Source organism: Elephantulus edwardii, unplaced genomic scaffold (assembly GCF_000299155.1).
Source record: "Elephantulus edwardii isolate Elephantulus edwardi_28Jun2011 unplaced genomic scaffold, EleEdw1.0 scaffold00086, whole genome shotgun sequence".
Taxonomy (NCBI): Eukaryota; Metazoa; Chordata; class Mammalia; order Macroscelidea; family Macroscelididae; genus Elephantulus; species Elephantulus edwardii.
The window spans coordinates 3,351,859-3,375,867 of record NW_006399836.1 but is presented as its reverse complement, the minus strand read 5'-3'; the positions used below and the strand labels follow the sequence as shown (position 1 = coordinate 3,375,867).

The following is a 24,009-nucleotide window of genomic DNA, read 5'->3' as shown; positions in this document are numbered from 1 at the left end:
CTAAGCCAGCCTTAGACAGCCACATAAAGAATTCCCACTAGCAAGTCTACAATACAATGGATTTCCTGGACACAGCTTGCCATTTCCATTATGTTGAGAGTGGCTTGGGCACTACGCTGCCTCTGGCATGGTGGGCACAAAGGGAATGGTTGTGTGCTCATCACAGTCACAAGAAAATGCCCAAAGTTACCATCTGTTGAGGGTCTACAATCATGCATTTCAACTGACTCATTTAATCTTCATCAGATCTCCATCAGGTAGCTCCTTCAAGGTCTCCATCTGACAGATAAGGAATAGGAGGCCTGGAAATGTTAGAGACACCAGCCTCTGTGACTTAATTCTAATTAGCATCAGTGAGACCCTGGATTTTGCAATCAGACACCATCATCTTGCAACTAAAACTGCTCAGATTCCCTTGCAAATGTGTTTTGTCCATTTGTGACTAAATTCTTTCAGCCATTATGCCTCTAGATTTATCCGTGTTACACGGTGTTTCATGAATTCTTCACTTTTCTATAGTGTGACTTTGTGTTTCTTCTTCTTTTTTTAAATGTAATTACTTTTTGTGTGTGTACTGTCAAATCAGATCTGACTGGTACAGGAGGAGATTGTCCCTCCTCCTCCAGCAGAGCATCTGGTGGATTTGAACTGCGTACCTCTGGGTGCCATGCAACTTCTTGCCCCTAGGCCACCAGAGCTCCCTGACTTGTGTTTCTGTACTGCGGTTTGTTTATCCATGCATCTGGTGATACGCACTTGAGTTATTTCTATTTCTTTGCTATTGTAAATAATGTTGCAGTGGATATGAATTTGTTTAGGTTGCAGCTCTTATTTCTTGAGGTTATATACGGTCTTAGTTATCTAGTGCTGCTATAACAGAAATACTACAGATAGATGACAAAACAATATATACGCTTATAGTTTACAAGGTGGTTATTTGTTGTTATGGGCACTCCATTGAACTACAACTCACAGAGACTCTCTGAACAACAGATCTGAACTTTGGCCTACCCTGTACCGTCCTTGTGATCTATGACGTGCTCTCACCCACTGTGAGTCAGTGTCAGGCCGTCTTGTTGGGAGTCTTTCTCCCTTCCACTGACCCTCTGCCTTAGCCAGCACAGTTGTCTTATTTCGAGCACCAGACCTTCTTGATAACACTCTCAAAGTATTCGAGATGAAGTTTCATCCTCCTTGCCTCTAAGGAGCACTTTGGCTGCCCTTCTCCAAGACAGAATTGTTTGTTCTTTAGACAGTACATGGGATATTCAGTACTCTTTCTCAATATAATGGGATATTAAGTACTCGTTTCCAATTTATTTATTTATTTTATTATTTTTGTGTGCGTGTACCGTCAAATCAGATCTGACTGGTACAGGAGGAGATTGTCTCTCCTTCTGGTGGATTTGAACCGTGAGCCTCTGGGATTGTAGTTGCAGCTCCTTGCCACTAGGCCACTCGTTTCCAATTTAAAGGTGTCTTCTTTTCTTGTCCTTATTCATTGACCAACTTTCAGATGCATATGAAGCAGCTGAACATTCCATGGCTTGGATCAGGTGCTCCTTAGTCTTTAAACTGACATCCTGGCTCATTAGCACTTTATTTTTTAAAAATTTTATTATTTTTTTTCTGTGTGTGTATACCGTCAAATCAGATCTGACTGGCACAGGAGGAGATTACTCCTCCTTCTCCAGCAGAACATCTGGTGGATTCAAACAACATTCCTCTGGTCATTAGCACTAATTTAAAGAGGTCCTTGACAGCAGATTTTCCTAATGCATTATGTCTTTTGATTTCGTGATGATTGCTACTATGAGCATTGATTGTGGATCCACGTAAAATGAAATCGTTAACCACTTCAATCTTTTCTCCATCTATCATGATATTGCCTTTTAGTTCAGTGGTGAGGATTTTTGTTTTCTTGATGTTGAGATATAATCTATATTTTAAGCTGTAGTTTGGTTTTTTTTTAAGCTGTAGTTTATCATCTTCAGTAAGTGCTTTATTTCTTCACTTTCTGCAAGCAAGGTTGTGCTATCTATGTAACAGAAGTTGGTGCTAAGTCTTCCTCCAGTCCTAATGCCACATTCTTCTTCATTTCAGCTTCTCTAATGATTCATTTGGCATACAGATTGGACAGAGAAAATATAGAACCCTGGCACACACCTCTTCTGGTTTTACACCAGTAAAATTTTGCTGTGCTAAAAACCTGCTTCTTGATCTAATAAAAGTTTCACATGAGCACAATTAAGTGTTCTAGGATTCCCATTCTTACTGTTATTCACAATTTGTATTTTTCACACAGTCAAATGCCTTTGCATAGTCAGTAAAACACAAGAAATTCTGCCATACTCTGGTTTCAGCCAAGATCCATTTGACAACAATGATATCACCCGTTTTACCACCTCTTCTGAATCTAACTTGAATTTTGGCAGTTCTCTGTGAATGTACTTGTTCTAGCCACTTTTTCATAATCTTCAGAAAGTTTTTACTTGAATGTGATATTAATGATACTGTTCAATAATTTCTGCATTGTGTTGGAATGGGAACAGATATGAATCTCTCCCAGCAAGTAGGTAAACATTCTTGGCATTGGCTACAAAGCATGCCCAGGACTGCATCTGTTTGTTAAAACACCCCAATTGGTATTCTGTCAATTCCTGCAGCCTTATTTTTTGTCATTGCCTTTAGTGTAGCTTGAACTTCTTCCTTATTCACCATTGGCTCTTGATTATATGCTGCTTCCTGAAATGGTTCCTTGTTGATCAATTCTTTTTTGTGTATGCACACGATAAACTGCTTTATTTGCTATCAGGAGGGCCAGCCCTCCTGCCTTTCTCTGTCCTGGTGGCTCGGACATCGCACCCACCCACGCCAAGGGAAGACAAGTATGATCAGGAAGGTGACCCATTCCTTTTGGTACAGTGACTGTGTACCCCCTCTATCATCTTTTCATGCTTCCTGCATCATTCAAGATACTGCCGAGAATCCTTTTGTATTGCAACTTGAGGCTTGAATTTGTTCTTCAGTTCTTTCAGCTTAGAGAATGGTGTGCGTGTTCTTCCTTTTTGGGTTTGTGTGTGTGTATGTGGTTAAACTATTATTATTAATAATTTTAATGAAAATTTACAGAGACTCTGGATTTCCATTCATTCATTGTTGCACTTTTCTCCCTGCCCACCCCTCCCCCACAGTTCACTCTTCTCTTTGAAAAGTAAAAGAAAAATTCTTTCATTGTTATACAATCCCTGCCCCTAGGTTCACTCCACTATGCAGCCTTTGTTCTGGACTCCTGTCATGACAATAATACCTAATCACATATCCCTTTTAAACAGTTTTATCCCTCATCTGTTTCAATGTGGTATGTATAATTTATACCATCTTTCTCAGTCTCCCCCCAACCCCGATGTTAGTCCTGTTTTACAACAGTGACACTATGCAGTATTTATCCCTTTGTGACTGAGATATTTCACTCAGCATAATGTCCTCCATGGTCAACCATTTTGAACTATATTTCATGAGTTCCTTGTTTTTCAATGCAGCATAAGTATTCCATTGTGTGAATATACCACAGCCTCTCTATCCATTCATTTATTGATGGGCACTTAGGTTGTTTCCAAATCTTTTCTATTGTGAACAAAGCAGTGATAAACATGAGTGTGCATATATCTGCTTGGGTGGTAGTTATGGTCTCTTTGGGGTATATTCCCAGTAGTGGAATTGCTGGGTCAAATGGTATTTCTATTTCCAACTTTTTGAGAAAGTGCCATACAGCCTTCCATAGTGGTTTCACCATATTACACTCTCACCAACAGTGAATAAGGGTTCCAGTTTCTCCACAACCTTGCCAGCATTTGTTGCTTGCTGCTCTGTTAAATTTTGCTATACTTACTGGGTTGAGATGATATCTCACAGTTGTTTTGATTTGCCTCTTAGAGCTAGGGATTTTGAACATTTCTTCATGTATTTGCCATCTGAATGTCTTCTTTAGTGAAGTGTCTGTTCATATCCTGTGCCCATTTTTGTATTGGATTGTTTACCTTTATCTTGTTGTGGTCCTTTTTGGTTTTCTAACTTTGCTTTTTGCACAATTTTTGTGATACTTTGCTTTGTCTTCCTCAGTTGCATATAGTCTGTTCAGCTCTCTCACTTCAGTATCTCATCATTTTGTTTTGGCCTATGTTTTGTGTAAGTTTTTGAGTTTCTCCTGACATCCATTTGACCTTCCTTTCCTGTCTTTGTAATGACAGCAAAGAAATAATTGGAACATGGAATGTATGAAATATGAATCTGGAAAAATAGGAAATTCTCAATAGTGAAAGGGAATGCATAAAGATTGACCTTCTAGGTATTAGTGAGCTGAAACGGACTGGTATTGGCCATTGTGAGTCAGATAATCATATAATCTATTATGCTTTATAAAGAAGAACTCAGAGGAAGACTTATCAACAGCCTGTGTTATGCAGATGACATAACCTTGTTTGTTGAAAGCAAAGAGGACTTGAAACATTTACTGCAGAAGATCAAAGACTACAACATTCAGAGTGGATTACATCTCAATATCAAGAAGACAAAAATTCTCACCAGTAGGCCAAATGGCAGTATCATGCTAGTGCAGAAAAGACTGATGTTTCCACTGATTTCATCTCTCTTAGATGCAAAATTAATTTGGCACCAACAGTAAAAAAAAAAAAATCAAAAGACCACAACAAATTGTATCTAACCTTGAGGAAAATGGGAATCCCAGAACACTTGATTGTACTTATGAAAACCTGTACTTGGCAGTAGTACCCAGAACAGAGCAAGGAAACACTGCATGGTTCAAAATCAGGAAAGTAGTGTATCAGATATATCCTATCCCCCTATCTTTTCAATCTGTATGGAGAACAGGACATTCGGGAAGCAGGGCTTTATGAGAAGTGTGGCATTAAGATTGGAGGAAGATTCATCAATAACCTACGATATGTAGATGACACAGCCTTGCTTGCTGAAACTGAAGACCTGAAGCTCTTGCTGCAGGACAAGGACTGTAGTCTTCAATATGGATTGAAGCTCAGCATCAAGAAGACAAAGATTCTCACCACTGGGCCAACTGCCAGCACCATGATAGATGGAGAAGAGATAAAAAAAAAAAAAGAAAAAATCAAAAGACATATTGCATTGGGGAGATCTGCTGTCAAGGACCCAAGGTGTTATGGAGCAATGATGTCAGTTTAAAGACCAAGGTGTGTCTGATGCAAGCCATAGTCTTTTCTGTTACTTGTTATGCATCTGAAAGTTGGACTAAGGATGATAGAAGAAGAATTGATGTCTTTGAGTTATGGTGTTGGAGAAGAATACTGGGTATCTGGTGGACTATCAAGAGAACAAACAAGTATGTCTTGGAGAAAGTGCAGCCAGAGTGCTCCCTGGAGACAAGGATGGTGAAGCTTCATCTCACATTCTTTGGGCATATTGTTTGGAAAGGTTATTCCTAAGAAAAGGACAGCATGCTTGGAAAGGTGGGGGATCAACAAGAGAGAGGAAGACCCCCAACCAGAGGGACGGACGCAGTGGCTGAAATAACTGGGTTCTAGTATATCAGAGATGATGAGAATAGCACAGAATAGGGCAAAGTTCAACTCCATTGTTTATGAGGTCTCTAGGAGTCACAGCTGACTCAGTGGCACCTGACAGCATTATGCTGGGAGTGATAAACTGAAAAGGAGGTGTCACATTTGTCCTAAAAAAAGAACATTTCAAGATTTATCCTGAAGTATTATTATTCTGTTGAGTGACTGGACACCGGCCACACACCTCCAAGGAACACTTGTTAATACAACTAATATTCAAATATATGCACCAGCCACTCACTAAAGCCAAAATGTGAAAAACGTAAGGACTTCTACCAACTTTTGCAGTCTGAAATTAATCAGACTCTCTTGGTGCATTAATAAGTGCTCAGTGGAATGCAAAAGTTGGAAAGAGAAAGGACTGGTTGTTGGAAAATAGGAACTCTGACAGAAATGAAGCTGGAGATTAAATGACTGAATTTTGAAGAATGATTTATTCACTGCAAATGTTTTTTTTAAAAAAATATATATTACTATACACATGGACCTCACACATGTACTGGCTACAGGGGAATCAGACTGACTACATCTCCAGCGACAGTCCATGAAGCAACTCTATATCAGCGCTCAAAACACAAGGCCAGGGGCTGTGAAACAGACCACAGATTATTCATGTGCAACTTCAAATTGAAGCTGAAGAAAATGAAAACAAATCCACAAAAACTAAATAACTTGAGTTCATCTCAGTTGAATTTACAAACGATGTCAAGAATAGATTTGATGCATTAAACACTCATGACTGAAGACTGGATGAAATTAATAGTAAGAGTTTAGAAGTCTAAATCTAGGTGCTAGCTCTAGGGGAGAATTTTCTGTCTTCTGGTTCTAGGAGTTTCCCAGCACTTGGGAGGCAGGGTCTAAATGATGGGCTCTGTCACTCACTCTGCTTTTGTTGGCCCTGGGGTCTTAACCACTCTGTTCACTTCCTCTCTCCTTTTACTTCAGAAAAGACCCAGATGTGTCACAGACTCCCCACCGAGAAACTCCTCTTACCTCGAAATCAGGGCTATGATAGGATTAAGGAGTGGTGCATTCCATCCTTAATCCTCTTACAACAGTTTATCAGATCATGGGAGAATCATTATGTAACTTCCACATTACATACATTTTTTGAGGGGGCATAATTTCAATCTATGACATGTATTTCAATCTAGTGACATTGCTTGGTCAAATGATAGATATTCCAAGTTAGTACCAACCTTTTAAGGAACCCCAAACTTTACCTGAACCATCAGCTAGCTATATATGAACGTTCCAACAAGCTCAACAGCATTTATTTGTCTTACTGAACTTTGGTGATGCTGGGGTGAGATGACATCTCATTGCTCCAACTTCTTGCTTTGCAGCCTGCCCTCCTTCCCAACTTTTTAGCTACTTCCCATAGCAGCCCCACACGTACTCCAGAACCAAGGACGGCCTTTCCCCAGCCCTGTGCACTGAGACGGGAGAATAAACAGAGGCCAAGGCCCTGCCCTCTGGGGGTTAAGGAGGGAGAGGCTAGGCTTTGGGATCCAAGCTGAGCATGAGCTACGCTGTAAGGTTCTGAGCGCGTTTAACATGCAGCTTTCTTGCTGTGTCTATTTCACATCGGTCACATTTTACAGGTGTTCCCAGAGCCCCAGCGAGTAGTGGTTTCTCCCAATGCGCCCTCTAAAAACGCGCAATCCAGACAGTCTAAAAGATCTTTTGTTTGTTTCTTCAGGAAAAGGAAGGGCTGGGCCTAGAGAGAACAGGGTTCCAGGGCTGTTTGGCGATTATCTGGCACAACCCTCTCTAACCCTTTAATTTTACTTCATGGAGGAAATGGATTCTGGAAGCAAACAGGCTTTTTTCCCAACGTCACGCCAGTACAGTAGGGGCGGCCCGAAGCGGGCCCTTCGCCCCAGCCGGGCCCCAACCTCGCGCCCCCACGCTCGGGTGACTGCGGCCGCCACGCTCCCGAGCCGCGGGCAACCTGACACCGCGGCCGGCGGTCCAGCCATCCCCGCGGACTGCGCCAGGTCGCCGGCCCGGCCCTGCCCTCAGCCAACCTCGGCATGGCGCGGGAGGAGGGGCACGGGCTGCGCTCAGCGTGCGCGCCCCACGACCCGGGGCAGAGTCCCCGGAACCAGAAGGGCCGCCCTCCGCTCCCTCCCGCCTCAGCCCCGCACGTGCTGCGCCTCGTGCTCCCGCCGGGCCCCGCCCCCGCGCCCCATTGGCTGCTCGGGAGCCTCCCTGCTCTTCCCCCGCCTCCCCACGGTCAATCTCTGCTGGGTCTCCACGTGACTGGCGGAGCAGGCCGCGCAGCCCCAGCGGGCTCTCTGATTGGCTCCTCTCACAGGTCCGTCCGCTCACAGCCCCGCCTCCCTCCTGTGGCGAATCGGAAGGTGGCGAGATTGGGATGAGACGGAAAGAAGTTACGGCTGAGAGAAGGGTAAAGGTTATGAAGAGGGAGACGAAGGTGAAACCACTAGTAGAGAGGAAAGGGCTGCGGCCGAAGAACTATGACAGCTACCCCAGCAAACGCCAATCAGGTGACACACGCGGGCGGGAGGGGCCTCTGCTGTCGCTCCTCACCTGGCCCCGCACGTGTCTCGCGTACCATGGTGGTTTAACCAATCACGGCCCGGGAAGCTACGCCTGCCCCCGTACCCAGGGCTGGCCAATCAGCAGCTACGGGCTCGGGACGCTGACCTCGTCTCATGAATAATTAATAAGCTTGAGCCGTTCTGCAGGCGGGGTGGGGATGGAAGGAGGCGGGGGTGCTGCCGGGCGCCTGCGCAGTACCCGCCCGAGTCGGCAGCTGCGGCGGGTCGCACGGCTCCGGCCCATCTCGGGGGGCGGGCGGGGGAGGCGCGGCGCGCGAGCGGAGCGCGGGGCACGATGTCCGACGCGGGCGGCGGGAAGAAGCCGCCTGTGGAGTCGCAGGCGGGGCCGGGGCGCGCAGCTGGGGAACGGGGCCTGCCGGGCTCCTTCCCGCTGGTCCTGAAGAAGCTGATGGAGAACCCCCCGCGCGAGGCGCGCCTCGGTGAGGGGAGGGCGGCTGTCCGCGCGGCCTGGGGGCGGGGCTTCTGGGGGCGGGGCCTCGTGGGGGCGGGGCGGGCGGAGGTCGGCGAGAAGTGGTCCAGCCGAGAAGGGGGTTGGGGGTCTGGATGACGCGAGCCCCGAGGGCCAGGCGAGAGGCCTGGGAAGAGGAGGTCAGGGGAGAGCAGGAGAGCGGGAGAGGCCAGATGGGAAGGGCCCAGAGAAGTTGGGATTGGTGTCGCGGGTTGGTGGGAGGAGGCCGGATCGTAGTGGCCAGCAGAATGACCCTCCTGGGCAAGGCGCCTTCTCTGATGACGCCTGCATCAGATCACTCGAGCTTGCTGCTTTAGAATTCCACTTTCTGGGCCTCATCCTTTGCCCCCCCTCGAGTTTGCGACTCCTAGGGCAGACATGGGCGTCTTACAGCCCCACCCCCACCCCCCGACCCCTGAGATTGTGAAGTCCACTGAAGTTTAAGAAACACTGATAACTGTACAGGCGTGATGACCGTATATATGGCCGGGCCCCCATTCTCAAGCAGAGGGCCCTGTCTTCATTCCCGGGTCTGAGTATGCTCACCTAACTAGACACACGAGATTTTCTGGGAACGTGCTGAGGTGGGGCGTCGGGGAGGGGTGTCCGGGTTCGAGCACTTTCTGGGGGGAGGTTTGGGTGAGGCAGGTGCAGGGATGTGGTCAGAATGAGACCACTGAGCCTTGAGCCTGGTGGTTTAGGGCGGGCCCTAGACTTGAGGGCCACAAAGGCCTATGGAAAGCAGATCTTCGCCTTAGGCGGGGGCCCAGGAATATGAGGTTTGAGCAGCAGCTGGAATGCCACCCATTGTGAGGTTGTAGGTGCAGTTTCCACGGAGGTTATCCTTGGAAAAGGACATCATGCTTGGAAAGACGGTGGGGTGATGGAAGAGAGGAAGGCCCTTATTGACAGTGTCTGCAGCAGTGGACTGAGGTGTCAGGGGTGCTGAGGATGACACAGGATGGGACAGGATTCAGATCCGATGTTCATAGGGTCATTAAGAGTCAGACAACAACAACAGGTGCATTTGAGGTATGTGCTGAATTCCCAAGAACCATTAGTGTAGTTTAGGGATTAGAGGAACGATCAGCCTTATAAGCCACCTCTCCTGAGAAATTCATTTTCTCCTTAAAAAAATGCCATTTCTCCTCCTTGCCTGGGTGTGTTCTGAGCCTCCCATCCCTCCGCTGTCACTGTGAGGTTATAAATAGCTTTGGCACATCAGGTGAGGCCAGGCTCTTGCCTCCTGCTTAGGGAGCTCATGTGCGTCCACAAACCCCTTTTCTTTGTTTTAAGGAGATGCTTTGTTCCAAATATGAGGCTGAGACAAGCTGCAGGGACAGGTATACACATCGGGCGGGTTCTCAGTTAAGACAGTAACCATCCGTTCTGCTTTACATCTTTGGAATGCTCACCCAGTTCTTCAGGATATCTTAGTTCATAGAGTTTTCCACAACAAATCTATAGGGCATTATACCCATTGCACAGATAAGGTAAACTGAGATTTAAAGAGCTGAGGGTACTTCCCTGAGGTCACGCATCAAGGTTGTATGACTCTCCAGCCTGCTCTCTTTTTCCTGTGTTATCCTGACAGCCATTGGTGTTGATCCCAGGTAGCTCAGTGGTGTGCGGCAGGCCTTACAGCGGAAACGTCATTTTACAAAATAAGTCTGATTTAAAGCTTCACGAGTTGCCTCCAGACCCAAACCCCCTGCTCTGGAAGTGATTGTGAGCTCGTGGTGACCCTCCCTCAGGTGTCTGGGGCTGTAGATGTGAATCTTTATGAGCAGAGATGGTTCCCATTCCTCTTGAAGAGCAGCTGGTGCGTTGGAACTGGGTCTCACTGTCGCATGAGTGCTTTTCTCGCCTCCCTTTTGGCACTTCCTCTGATGATGAGCAACCAGTCTACCCAACAGAGGTCACAGTCATCCCTAAACAGGGTAATGGAATTCAGGTCAGAGGAGGAGAGCACAGTCATCAGACCTGCCCAACTACCATCTTGGCCTTTTTCCTTCCCAGCTGGTTTTAAACCATAGCCTAGAGTTGCAAAAATTGAGATTAATTCATATTAGAAACTGTGACCAAGTTGAGTTTATTGAAACCCCGAGCTGCTTCACTCACTGGATGTGTCCATATTTATTAGAACAACAGGTTGCCTTTGGCTGCGCTGATCTCGGCGGCCACGCGTCACTGGCTTGTTTCCAGCGTTATCCTACTTCTCCTTCTCACTTGAGAATTTAGAGTTCAGAACTGTCCCCCTCAATCTTGAAAACCCATTATGAACTTGTCATGATTTGATCTCCTGCTTCACCTCACTGTCACTTTGATTGCCTTCCGAACTTGTCGTATTTCTTGTCTTTTTCTTTAATTACTCTCCCTTGAACATCCACGGGTCTGACGTTTTGAGATAATAAGGTGGGTTCTGGTCCCCGCTAGCCCATGAGTAGGACCAGTCCTTTTCCTTCTCCTCCGCTCTTGGCCTTCCCCTCCCGAAAACCTGCCTTCAGCATTTCTTGCTGTTTCTGGAACAGAAGTCTCTTGAAATGGTTGGTTGAGAAAAGGTCCTGAAAAGACAGCTCCCAGCCCTCTCTATTAGAAAGGGATCTGTGTGCAGATCCAGCACGTGTTCATTCAGTGTCGTTCCAACTTTTAACAGGGTTTTCTCTTCACTGATGCTGTCATCAGTCATTTCTGATGTAACTCAAGTACCTTTTTTCTTCTTAAGCCTTTTATTATTGATATCTTTATAAATCTAGCCTGTTTGTCTTTGAATCTCTGATAATGTTAGGTACCATCAAGTTGGCTAGGACTTAGAGTGATCCTGTGGACAACAGAGATGGTCCTTGTCCTCTCCTGTGCCGTCCTCACAATCTGTGCCCTGCTCAAGCTCGCTGGAATAGTCTCTGTCAGCCCATCTTGCTGAGGGTCTTCCTCTCTCTGAAGCTCTACCTCTCCCAGCATGATGTCTTTCTCCAAGGATGTTTCCTCCCCTGAAGCTGTGCCCAAAATGAGTGACACGAAGGGTCACCATCCTGACCTCTGAGGAGCACTCTGCCTGTCCTTCGAGCCTGGTCTGTTCTTTTGGCAGTCTGTAGTATATTTAGTACTCTTCACCATAATTCAAAAGCATAGAATCTTCTTCCATCTTTATTCTCTATTCAACTTTCAGATGCAACTGAAAGATGAAAAAGTTGCATCTGAGAATGATACTACCAGGGAGTCAGTGTTGCAACATTGAATGTGATACATATTATTAGCAATAATGTTGCAATGTCTCATCCTGGGTCCAAGGTGTAAACTTTGCCCCATCCTAGCCATCCTCACATTGCCTTCTGTGTTCTAGCTCCCAGTTGTTGTAGCCGCTGTGTTAATCCATCTTGAGTCATCTTCCTCTCCTCTGACCCTCCACCTTTCCAAGCTTGATGTCCTTTTCCAGGCCTGGCCTCGTGCCCAAAGTGTGTCAAGTCTTGCCTCCTTACCTCTAAGGAACATTCAGGCTTTATGTCTTCCAAGACAGATTTGTTCCTGTGTGTGCGCGTGTGTGATATTTTAACTAAGGTTTACAGAAAAGTTGGAATTTCATTCATTCATTGTTGTATTTTTTTCCCTCTTCTTCCCTTCCCCTCCCCCAGTTCATTTTCTTTTTTTAAAATACTCATTTATTACTGCACAATTTCCTCCCTCCTGCCCTCCCCCAGTCCACTTTGCAATGCAACTCTGATTTTGGACTATTGTCATACAAATAATGCTTAGTCACATATTCCTTATAAACAGTTCTTTTCTTCATCTGTTCCAGCGCAGTGTTAATAGTGGTATTATGCACTATTTGTCCATTTGTGACTCTGATATTTCGCTCAGCGTAATGTTCTCCAGGGTCCCCCATGTTGTGTAATGTTTTACAAGTTCCTTGGTTTTCTGTGCTGCATAGTATTCCATGTGTGAATATTCCATAGTTTTCTATCCATTCATTTATGGATGGGCACTTGCTTGAATGTGCTTACCTTGATGGCTCTGTTTTTTTAAGGGCTTATTCCCAGTAGTGGAATTGCTGGGTCAAATGGTATTTCTGTCTCCAACTTTTGAGAAAGCACCAGACCACCTTCCAGAGTGATTTCACCATTTTACACTCTGACCAGCAGTGAATAAAGGTGACAGTCTTCCACAGCCTCGCCAGCATTTCTTGTTTACTGCTCTTTTGGACTTTGCCATTGTTGTTGGGGTGAGATGATATCTCATAGTTGTTTTCATAAGTATTCTTTTTAAAAGACAGTTGTGAACTGTGACTCTTCATAACTCAACCAGGTCATAGGTCAGGGGCTACATATTTCCCCATCACCTGCTGTTTCCCTGACCCTGTGTTCCCTCTTGAATCAAAGCATCCTACTCTCCAGAGTCTCACAGAAACAGTGAATGACTTCTCTATATAATCACTAGTCTTCCTGAAAGAGGCACATCTGTGCAGAGCACTGTGCTCGGAGAGGCTGAGTAACATGCCTGAAGTCACACAACAAGTGTCACTCTCAGAGCTGGGATTCCAGCCCTAGGCCACGTGTATGCTGAGACATAACTGGAGGGGTCAGAAAAACATGAAAGTTCATGATCTTTGCCCACCAAAATACCAGGAAAGGCCAGAAATTCCACTTCCTTCCTTGTCACCTCTCACAGCTGCTACCAATCCCACAGCCCATTCTGCATTAAGCTTGAGATCAGAGCTTGTCCTGAGCACCTGAGTGGCCCAGGCCTGGTCAGGCCCCAAGGATACCAGAGTGCAGGCTGTCTCCTGGAGTGCCGGGATGAAATCGGGGTCAGCCCCCTGTGGCTTTGCCCCTTGGATTGTGTGACCCTCTTGCGTGGTGTCTCATCACAGATTTTGTGTCTGCAGATAAGGAGAAGGGGAAGGAGAAGCTGGAGGAGGACGAGGCCGCGGCTGCCAGCACCATGGCCGTCTCTGCCTCCCTCATGCCACCCATCTGGGACAAGACCATCCCGTATGATGGCGAGTCTTTCCACCTGGAGTACATGGACCTGGACGAGTTCCTGCTGGAGAACGGCATCCCTGCCAGCCCTACCCACCTGGTCCAGAACCTGCTGCTGCCTGTGGCCGAGCTGGAGGGGAAGGAGTCGGCCAGCTCCTCCACCGCCTTCTCGCCATCATCCTCCACCGCTGTCTTCCAGCCCTCAGAGACCGTGTCCAGCACAGGTTGGTGATGGGCCTCGGGGAAGGGCCACCTGTCAGCACCCCTCCAAGGAAGTCAGTCCAGCTTCCCTCTGAGGTCTGCTTGTGTGGTTCCCACCTCCCCACATGAGCCTTTTCTCCCAGGGAAGGACCTGGTGGGCCTGCTGTGCGGGAAACCCGCTGCTCCCCACTCTTCAACTCAGTCCCCCGAGGCTGGAGATAAAAATAGGAGTTGCATCAGCACAGTCAGAACCTCTCTGCTGTTTGGTGAGCTGCAGGCAGTCAGGACTGGGGCAGAGCCGAACTGGGCTGAGGCTGCCCTCCCGACTGGCTTCTGTTCCTCAGTGCCTCGCTCTGCCCCCACGTGCGCCTGGCTGGCAAAGATGATATCCTCTGTTGTTGTCATTAATATCATTGTCATGGCCGCTGACATTTATTTTGTATTGATTCTGTACCAGATAGTATGTGTATTCAGCACAAGAACCTTATATGAGATCATTGCTGTGTTTTAGGTTGGGGAAACTGTGAGGCACAGAGAAGTTAAGTAACTTGCCCAAGGTCAAATAGCAGGTAGGTTGTGGAGGCAGCCCTTGAACCCAGGATGTAAGACTCCACAGCCAGGCGCCATGTAGGCACTGGCTGAAGAAGGTGTTCCTACTACCCAGTGAGGGCTGCTTCAGAGTCCTTGTTTGACCCATGTGCCCATTTTCTGTCAGATCTCAGGAACTTTGCTTGTTTTCATGCACCGTGGACATGAGTCCACCAGAGGAGGCCTATGGCTCGTATTCTCATGGTTCTGCAAAGCTTTCCACAAATTCAGTTAGTGGTGTACAGGTTGATGGCTCCTGGGAGGGACCCCAGAAGCTGGTGTGGAACCCAGGGAACCTGCTCTCAGGGAATTCTCATGTGCTTTTGATTTTAACTCTCCATTACAGAAAAATTATTTACCTAAATAAAGAAGTAAGAGGCTATGGTAATGAGGCTCCTTGTAACCACTGTCCATCTTCACTGGCTCTTACTCATAGCCTGTCTTGTTTCTCTGCCTCTACCGCTCTCCTACCTGATTCCTTTCAGGCAAATCCCAGACATGCCATTTCATCCATAAATAATTCTATCTAAAATGTAGAGGTCCTTTCTTAAATCATAAGAATACCAACTTTTGATCTGAAATCGAATCAGTTCATCAGCATTCATATTTATTTCATAAGTGTTACAGTTTTAGTTTATTTATGTTAGGATTCAGACAAGGCTCATACGTTGCATTGGATTGGATGTCTCGTTGTGCTGGGTTGGACATCTCATTGCATCGGGTTAGACGTCTCACTGAGCTGGGTTGGACATTTCATTGTGTTGGGTTGGCCGTCTCGTTGAGCTGGGTTGGACATGTCATTGTGTTGGATTGGACGTCTCGTTGGGCTGGGTTGGACATGTCAGTGAGCCGAGTTGGATGTCTCGTTGCGCTTGCTTGGATGTCTCATTGTGCTGGGTTGGACATGTCATTGTGTTGGATTGGACGTCTCGTTGGGCTGGGTTGGACATGTCAGTGAGCCGAGTTGGATGTCTCGTTGCGCTTGCTTGGATGTCTCATTGTGCTGGGTTGGACATGTCATTGAGCTGAGTTGGACATCTCATTGCATTGGGTTGGATGTCTCGTTGCGTTGGGTTGGACATCTTGTTGCATTGAGTTGGACATCTTGTGTTGGGTTGGACGTCTTGTGTTAGTTGGACGTCTCGTTGCTATGGGTTGGACATCTCATTACGCTGGGTTGGACATCTCGTGCTGGGTTGGATATCTCGTTGAGCTGAGTTGGATGTCTCGTTGTGCTGGGTTGGACGTCTCTTTGCATTGTGTTGGAAGTCTTGTTGCGCTGGGTTGGACATCTTGTTGTGTTGGGTTGGACGTCTCGTTGCATTGGGTTGGATGTCTCTTAACATCCCTCTTGGCATCCCTCTTCTCCTTGGCAATGTATTTGTGGAAGAAACTGAGTTCTCTCTTTGTGTGTCGTTTCCCACATTGTGGGTTTTGCTGACTGGAACCCTGTGGTCCCATTTGAGCGTGTCCTTTTGCCCCTTGTTTGCTGCCTAAAAACCAGGGGTTATATCTATCACCTCAGCAGATGCCAGTGGAATTCTTGTCTGAGGGCAGCTTATTTTTGTGCCCACTGAGTTGTTCTAGTATGGAATCCCATCTTCCATCTTTGATCACTGAGATGGCATTACCTTTGATTGTGTTTTACATTGAACACCTTACAGTTTGCACAGCTTAGTGAACCCAATTGAACTACCATCCAGCTGAGAAAATAGATTACCATTGTTACTCCTGGTGAACAAACACAGTCGTCATTCACCAAGGATAATCCCTATTCTGATTTCCGTCACCAAAGCATTTCACCAGCATTTTAACTTTATATAGCTGGACAATGACCAGGGAGGATAGAAGGAGAATTGATGCTTTTGAGCTTTGGTGTTGGAGAAGAGTGCTGAGAGTGCCATAGACTGCTAAGAAAATAAACAGATTCATCCTGGAGAGGGTTAAACTGGGCTGCTCCTTGGAGGCAAGGATTCTGAGGCTTCATCTGACATACTTTGGTCATGTTGCAAGGAGGGACCAGTCCTTGGAGAGGGACATCATGCTTGGAAGGGTGGAGGGACAGCGCAGGAGGGGAAGGCCCTCTGGGAGATGGATTGATTCAGTGACTAGGATAATTTGGATGGGTGTGTTGGAGACAATGAGATTGGCACAGGACAGAGGAGAGTTTAGGGCTGTTGTACATAGGGTCGCTATGAGTTGGAAGCGACTCGACGGCACATAACAACAACAACATAGCGGGAATTTGTCCCACATATTTTGGGCGTGTTGCTAGGAGAGGCTGGTTTTTTCAGAGGGACATCATGCTTGGGAAGGTGGAGGAATAGTGAAAGAAAGGAAGGTCCTCCACCAGGTGGATTGACACAGTAACTGCAGCATTGGGATAGGACAGGGTTCAGATTAGCTTATGGGGAGCTCTGGTGGCCTAGTGGCAAGGAGCTGCAACTACAATCCCAGAGGCACACGGTTCGAATCCACCAGATGCTCTGCCGGGAAAAGGAGGAACAATCTCCTCCTGTACCAGTCAGATCTGATTTGACGGTACACTCACACAAAAATAAAACTATTAAAAAAAAATACAGATTAGCTTATAGGGTCACTGTGAGTTATACTTGACTTGATGGCACCTAATAACAGTAGCTTGAATTATATGTCTTTTTTTGTTTGTTTTTGTTTTTAACTGTTATAAACTAGGGTTCTCCCCCTTTTATCATGGTTTGGGTTGAAAGAGCCTATTTATTTCTCTACATATTTTGTGCTGTGAAATTAGATACTGTGCCCTCAGGGTAACATTCTTCCCGCTTCCTCCCTGTTTCTTGCATGTATTTTGGCCTTGTATGTTTGACTATGAAGTTAATTTGCTCCACTATCACAACCCTATAGTGTTGTTGTTGTTGCTGGCGTCACTGAGTCAGTTTTGCATCATAACCACCTCTTGTGACGGGGTTGAACTGCCGGGTCGAGGTTTCCAGCCTGTAGACTTCATAGGAGTCAGATCTGTCCCCGCAGAGCTGCTGTCTGGGTTCAGACTGCTGAGCTTTCCGTAAGCTCCCGAGTGCTTAGCTATTGCTCCTCCAGCGCCCCTAGCTTTATGACACACAATATAAAGATTATACTTAGGGAATACACTTTGGACACAGAAAAATCCCAACACAGATGACCAAGATTTATGCTCAAGGATTGTACTCACAGCAGAATGAAAGTAGAATTCTTCCTCTTCCTTTTTTCTGAAGGAGAAAATAAACACAAGAGTGGTCGATACTCATTTGGTCTGTCTGGTTGTAACTAAGTGTGATGTCTGTGAGAATCACCTATTCCATGTAGCAGTGATTTGTTTTTCTGGTTGCTGAACGGTATTCTGTTGTTTGCATACAGCACAGTTGACTGATGCAAAGCAGAGGAAGCCCCTCGACCGGGTGTGTTGACATGGTGACCGCAGCAAGGGGCTCTAGTGTGTCAGGAATTACGAGGATGGCACAGGATAAGACAGGTCAGGTCTGTTGTTCCTAGGAACACTGTGGGCACCTAACAACAATGAACAATCAGTGAACATTTGAGGTATTTCTTGTTTGGGGCACCTGAAAGGTGGACAATCACTTGGAGCTGTGGTGTTGGAGAAGAGTACTGACCAGACAGCCATGAGGCCCAAGGACTGCCAAAGGCACAAACAAACAAACAGCAAACAGCTATGTCTTAGAGAAAGGCGATAAAGCTTCAGCTAACATACTTTGGGCATTTTGCTAGGAGAGGCTATCCCTTGGAGAGTGACATCTTGCTTGGAAAGGTGGAGGGACAGTGAAGGAGAGGAAGAACCTCGAAGGGGTGGGTTGACACAGTGACTGCAGCAGTGGTTTCAAATGTGTTGGGGATGTTTAAGGATGGCACTGGATAGGACAGGGATCCAGTTTGTTCATAGGGTTGCAATGAGTCATACTCGATTCAACGACACCCAACAACAACATTAATCACCATGGACATTTGTATGTATATCTTTTGGTGACTATACATTTATTTGTTAGATGGATCTTGGCTGAAAGCAGAGAATACCAGAGGAATGTCTATCTGTGTTTCATTGACTATGCAAAGGCATTTGACTTTGTGGATCATAACAAACTGTGGCTGACTCTGAGAAGAATGGGAATCCCAGAACACTTGATCTTGCTAATGTGAAACCTATACTTGGACCAGGAGGCAGTCGTCAGAACAGAGCAAGGGAACACTGCATGGTTCAAAATTGGGAAGGGCGTACGTCAGGGATGCATCCTATCTCCATACCTTTTCAACCTATATGCAGAACAGATTATCCAGGAGGCTGGGCTCTATGAGGAGAAATGTGGGGTCAAGATTGGTGGACGATTTATCAATAATCTGCGTTATGCAGATGACACAACCCTGCTTGCTGAAACTGAAGAGGACCTGAAGCACCTGCTGCAGAGGGTCAAGGACTGCAGCCTCCAATATGGATTGAGGCTCAATGTCAAGAAGACAAAGATTCTCACCACTGGACCAATTGGCAATATCAGCATGGATGGTGAAGAGATTGAGATTGTACACAGCTTTAGTTTGCTTGGCTCCACAGTCAACAGTCTTGGCATCAGCAGCCAGGAAATTAAAAGGCGCATTGCCATGGGAAAGTCTGCTGTTAGGGACATCTCCAAAATACTGAAGAGCAATGGTGTCTCTTTGGAGACTAAAGTGCGTTTGATACAGGCCATGGTCTTCACAATCACTTGTTATGCATCAGGGAGTTGGACAGTGACCAAGGGGGATAGGAGAATTGATGCCTTAGAGCTGTGGTGCTGGAGAAGAGTATTGAGAATACCATGGACTGCTAGGAAAACAAACAGATTTGTCCTTGAAAGGGTTAAATAGGGTGGCTCCTTGGAGGCAAGGATTCTGAGGCTCCGTCTAACATACTTTGAACATGTTGTGAGGAGAGAGACCGGTCCTTGGAGAAGGACATCATGCTTGGGAGGGTGGAGGGACAGCACAGGAGGGGAAGGCCCTCTGTGAGGTGGGTTGATTCAGTGACTGGGGTAATCAGGATGGGTGTGTCAGAGGCAGTGCAATTGGCACAGGACAGAGTAGAGTTTAGGGCTGTTGTACATAGGGTCGCTATGAGTCGCAAGCGACTCGACGGCACATAACAACAACAACATTTATTTACTTAAGAGTAGAATGGCTGGGTCACTGGAATGGTGTATCCTCCACTTTTATAGATCTTGCCAAGTAGGTACAAAGTCTCTATCACTTTGCACCTCTACCCCAGCATATGGGAATTGTAGTCATCAGCCTTCAGTTCTGCGTTGGCAGCCTTTGTAATGGGACGTCTCAGAGAAGAATGTGTCAGATGAGTTACCACCAGACCTCTCCACTCTCCTCCCCAACAGAGGCGTTTGGAGGTCTTTGAGTCCATTGCTGGAGTTTGTCCATAGAACTGTCCATTAGACAGAGAGGACTCCTCAACTCCTTGCTTTCAAAGACCACTTTTTTGTTTGTCTTTAAAGAATAGATATTTATTCTCATACCATTCAGGACTCTGGAGGTCTGAATTCAGGGTGTAGCTCTGGCAGTTACATCTTGGTCCACATCATCCTCTCAAACCAGTTTGTTGCCTCAACTCTCAGAGACCCCAGTGTCAGTGTAGAGCTGTTTTCCAATGTTTTATTTTTTTGGGGGAGGAAGTAAATTACCAGACTGTTCTTCTAAGGCACATCAACTCCAACCTTTTCTTTCTTCGTCTTTTAATTTTTTTTCTTGTTTTTGTAATTTGAATGGAAGTCTACAGAGTAAACTGAGTTTCCGTCCGGCATTCGTGCGCATTGTTTCATGGCGTTGATTTCAGTTCCCACAGCGTCGTCTCCCCTTGTCCTCCCAGTGTTTCCTATTTCCGTTGTTCTTTTGTGGTCCTGTCTAAGTTCTGTGCTTTATCCTTAGTTGATGATGATACCCTTTTGATCTTGTGTTTTTTCTTTCATATGCTGTTTGTGAATTGTACATTTTTATTCCTTGATCTTTCTCCCAGTTGGGTCCCTGATATTAGCCCCATGCTAACGTCTGATGGGTGTGTTTTGCACAGCATTTCCCCATTGTGAGAACCTGCTGTTCTTGCAGGTACAAGATTTGATAGGTGCTGGGCTCTCTACAGTCACCACGTAGGTTTCCGCTCCTTCCCTGCTTGGCTGCTCAGATCTCTTGGCAGAACCCCCTCTGATCAGATACACTGAGTTTCTGTGCAGGAGCTGTCAGAAGCCGTGGCCAGTCATGCCTGGAGTCCTTGATGGCTTCCCGTCTTGTGTGGTTGTCTCAGGTGCTCTCTGTTGGAGTGGAGGAGTGTCTGCTCCTCCTTGAACAGACCAGCCGAGCGTCACCACAGGGCCTTTGCACCTGACATTCCTCCTTCTTAAATGTCCATCCTGCAGATATCCACATGGCATCTAACATTTATATATGTATTTTTTAAATCTATTTTGTATAATGTCACATTTCCTCACTGGAATTATATTCCACAGAGGCCGGGATTTTTACTTCCTTTTGCTTACTGCGTCAGCTTTGTCAGGTCAGTCAGTATGTGGCACAGTAAGAGTTAAGTGTTTAAAAAATAACTCGTGACTCAGTCGTTCTCTTAAAGAGATAGACCAAAGGGACAGATTGGTTTCTTTTGTTTTGTTTTTTCCAGTGACTGTAATCATACACAACCTTTGATCCCTGAAAATGACTTTAAGCCAATTAGCTCTGAAGAAGCAGCCAGGTGGGGCAGGAAAGAGCAGGCCTCCTGAGTCAGGAAGGCCTGGATTCAAACTCTGATTCAGTCATGTACCATCCCTGCAGCCTCGTCTAGGAAGTAGGGTTCACGCCCAGCCTCCTTTCAGCGGCGTCATGGACGCCCTGCACAGTGCCTGCCATGCCTCAGGTGCTCAGAAGCGGGAGCCCTGTCCCTCACTCCAGCTGGGACCTCAGCCGATGCTGGTTCACACACTCGGCTGCTTCTCATTACTTGAGACCTTGAAACCACAGGAAGTTAAGGAGGTACAATGACTGTGTGTTTACTTCTACAGGGCAGGGGAGAGGAACCATTGAGGTCCTCTGTTTCCTTTTGAGCATTCTTTCCTAAAGGGAAGAATTCTTTCCAAGCTAGAGTTGTGTAGTTGAATCACATGTACCAGTATGACCCAGAGATTAACCCAGGCTCCTGGGCGTGTGCCTGGGGCTTCTCCATTCAGAGGGCTACTTCCGGACCATCTGCCTTCTGTGTCTTTCAGAATCCTCCCTGGAGAAGGAGAGGGAGACTCCCAGTCCCATCGACCCCAACTGTGTGGAGGTGGACGTGAACTTCAACCCTGACCCCGCTGACCTGGTCCTCTCTAGCGTGCCTGGTGGGGAGCTTTTTAACCCTCGGAAGCACAAGTTTGCGGAGGAGGATCTGAAGCCCCAGCCAATGATCAAGAAGGCCAAGAAGGTCTTTGTCCCTGATGAGCAGAAGGTAACTTGGCATCCTCTCTAACTAGGCATCGCGTGTGCCCACGAGCCCATGTTCGGTCTGAGCCGGAGCCCTCTGCAGCCTGTGGGCACCGCTTCAGCAGGAGCTCTGTGCCTGCCCCGTCCAGCAGCGGTTTGGTAGAGCTGGAGGGAGTCGGCGGTGGTGGGTTCCCTCTATACTCACCGGGAACCACTGCTGTGCCGAGGCGCCTGCTGTCCTGGCTTCAGCCCAGATGGCGAGTCCAGCTCATTAGGCCACAGGAACCGGGTTGAGCAAGTCTTTGCTTTGAAGGACAAAAGCTTGCCTGTGTGTGACCATCCCTAGGGACGAAAGAGCAAGTGGATCTCGAGCAGATGGGTCAGTGAGAGCCAGCAGGGAGGCGTGAGGAGGCTTGTGCTGCCTCTCCATCCTTGCCTGTTAGAAAACCCGGACATTGTAACTCACGGGAAGGACTTTCTATCCAGGCTTGGTGATAGGCAGACCTGGGTTCAAACCCCACTTCGCCCCCTGTGCCCTAGCTGTGCCTCAGCTTCCTCGTCTGTGAAACGGGAACCCCTGTGCTTACGTCTCAGATTGTTTCTGAGGCTGTGATAGGATGAGGAGGACAGCAGACGCTTACAAGGCACATTGTGTAGCCCAGCAAGAGCCGTGGGGGCTCAGCCACAGCGAATTCTGCCGCTATGGAAAGGCTCCCCTTCCTTACGTTCCCTTCTCCATCCGCCGTCTGCTCTGCTGGAGACAGGTGGACGATCTTCTCCCAGGAAGACGCACAGCCTCGGAAACCGTTGGAGGGTTGGGGCGGGGGGGGGGGGGGCATCTCAGTGGCAGTGAGTTGGTTTGGGGGAGGTTTTTTTGATTGTAGACCAGGGTCTGTTACAAGTGTATTAGATGTGTGTGTTCACTTGATCATCAAGTACCCTTAAATAGTGATGCCTCTGTAATGCTGAGGGGCCTGAGACACTGAGGGGTGAGGGAACTTAGACCACGCCATAGCTCCAAAGGGCAGAGCCAACCTAGGAGCACAGGGATTGACCCAAAGTCCAGGCCCTTAGCCTCCCCACAGGCTCCCAAGAAAACGTCTTTGTCCTTCCACCACGTGTCCTGTCAGGGACTTCATTTCTCACCCTACCTCCCTGAGAAACACTAGGGGCACCTCCATCCTGAGGAGCCCTTGGGGCCCCTCCATGTGCTTAGTGCACCCCAGCTCTTTCCCTGGGAGAGTATAATGATAGTAGAGAAGGCCAGTGACTCACAGAGGGTGTTTGCCCCACAGGATGAAAAGTACTGGACGAGACGCAAGAAGAACAACGTGGCGGCCAAGCGGTCCCGGGACGCGAGACGCCTGAAGGAGAACCAGATCACCATCCGGGCAGCCTTCCTGGAGAAGGAGAACACGGCCCTGCGGACGGAGGTGGCCGAGCTGCGCAAGGAGGTGGGCAAGTGCAAGACCATCGTGTCCAAGTATGAGACCAAGTACGGGCCTTTGTAACCGCGTCCCCACCCAGGCGGGGCGCTGCCCACAACTCAGCCCCGTGCCTGGGGCACCCTGAAACCTGCACACCGTGGAGACTTAGGACTCGTCATCCGAGAATGCTGGTGGCCCTGGTCCTGGAGCTATCTTGTCCATGCCTCATTACACCATGGCCAGAGCACGGGGGACTTCCTGGAGCCAGCCCCCACAGGGACCCAGGGGCGCTGCATCAGCAGGTGAACGGGAGCAGCCGTGGTTCCTGTCCTTGGATCAGAAGGGGACCCCTGGAGCGCAGTCTCCTTTCACAGCGAGCTGGCTGGCTGGCCCCGACTCTGCCTCTGTCTCTAGCCTGGACCACCGGGGCCGTTATCCACAGCCGTTGTTGCCGCCCTTGCGTCTCTCAGGTAGCAGGGCGCATCTTGGGGTAGGACGTACCTGTCATCCACCTCACTCTCCCCAGAAAGGCCTTGAAGACATGCAGGCCCGCTCCTGGCTGAGGGTCTTTGCTAACTAAGGTCTGCATGGGTGGTGGGCCTTGGCGCGGCCTGGCCGGCGTGTGACGGGCCTGCAGCACAGTGCCCTGGCGATCTATTCTCTGCATGTCATTTGGCACGGAGCAGTGCCCCTGGTCTCCGCTCAGCCCAC

The 24,009-nt window shown here is 47.6% G+C and overlaps 1 protein-coding gene across 3 annotated transcripts in view; it reads left to right on the top strand.

Moving 5' to 3' along the window:
- The window catches only part of TEF (thyrotrophic embryonic factor), a 32,297-nt gene extending 8,731 nt beyond the window's left edge, over positions 1-23,566 (top strand). Inside the window, exons 1-4 of one of the 3 annotated variants that reach the window (XM_006890086.1) lie at positions 8,446-8,619; positions 13,531-13,848; positions 21,676-21,896; positions 23,167-23,432. In XM_006890086.1, coding sequence (XP_006890148.1) covers positions 8,475-8,619; positions 13,531-13,848; positions 21,676-21,896; positions 23,167-23,382 — 900 coding nt within the window. In that variant the 5' untranslated portion in view covers positions 8,446-8,474 and the 3' untranslated portion in view covers positions 23,383-23,432. Of the gene's footprint in view, positions 1-8,445; positions 8,620-13,515; positions 13,849-21,675; positions 21,897-23,166 lie in introns of those variants that run through there. The other 2 variants (XM_006890085.1, XM_006890087.1) reach the window with 2 other exon arrangements.
- Positions 23,567-24,009: the final 443 nt, after the last annotated feature.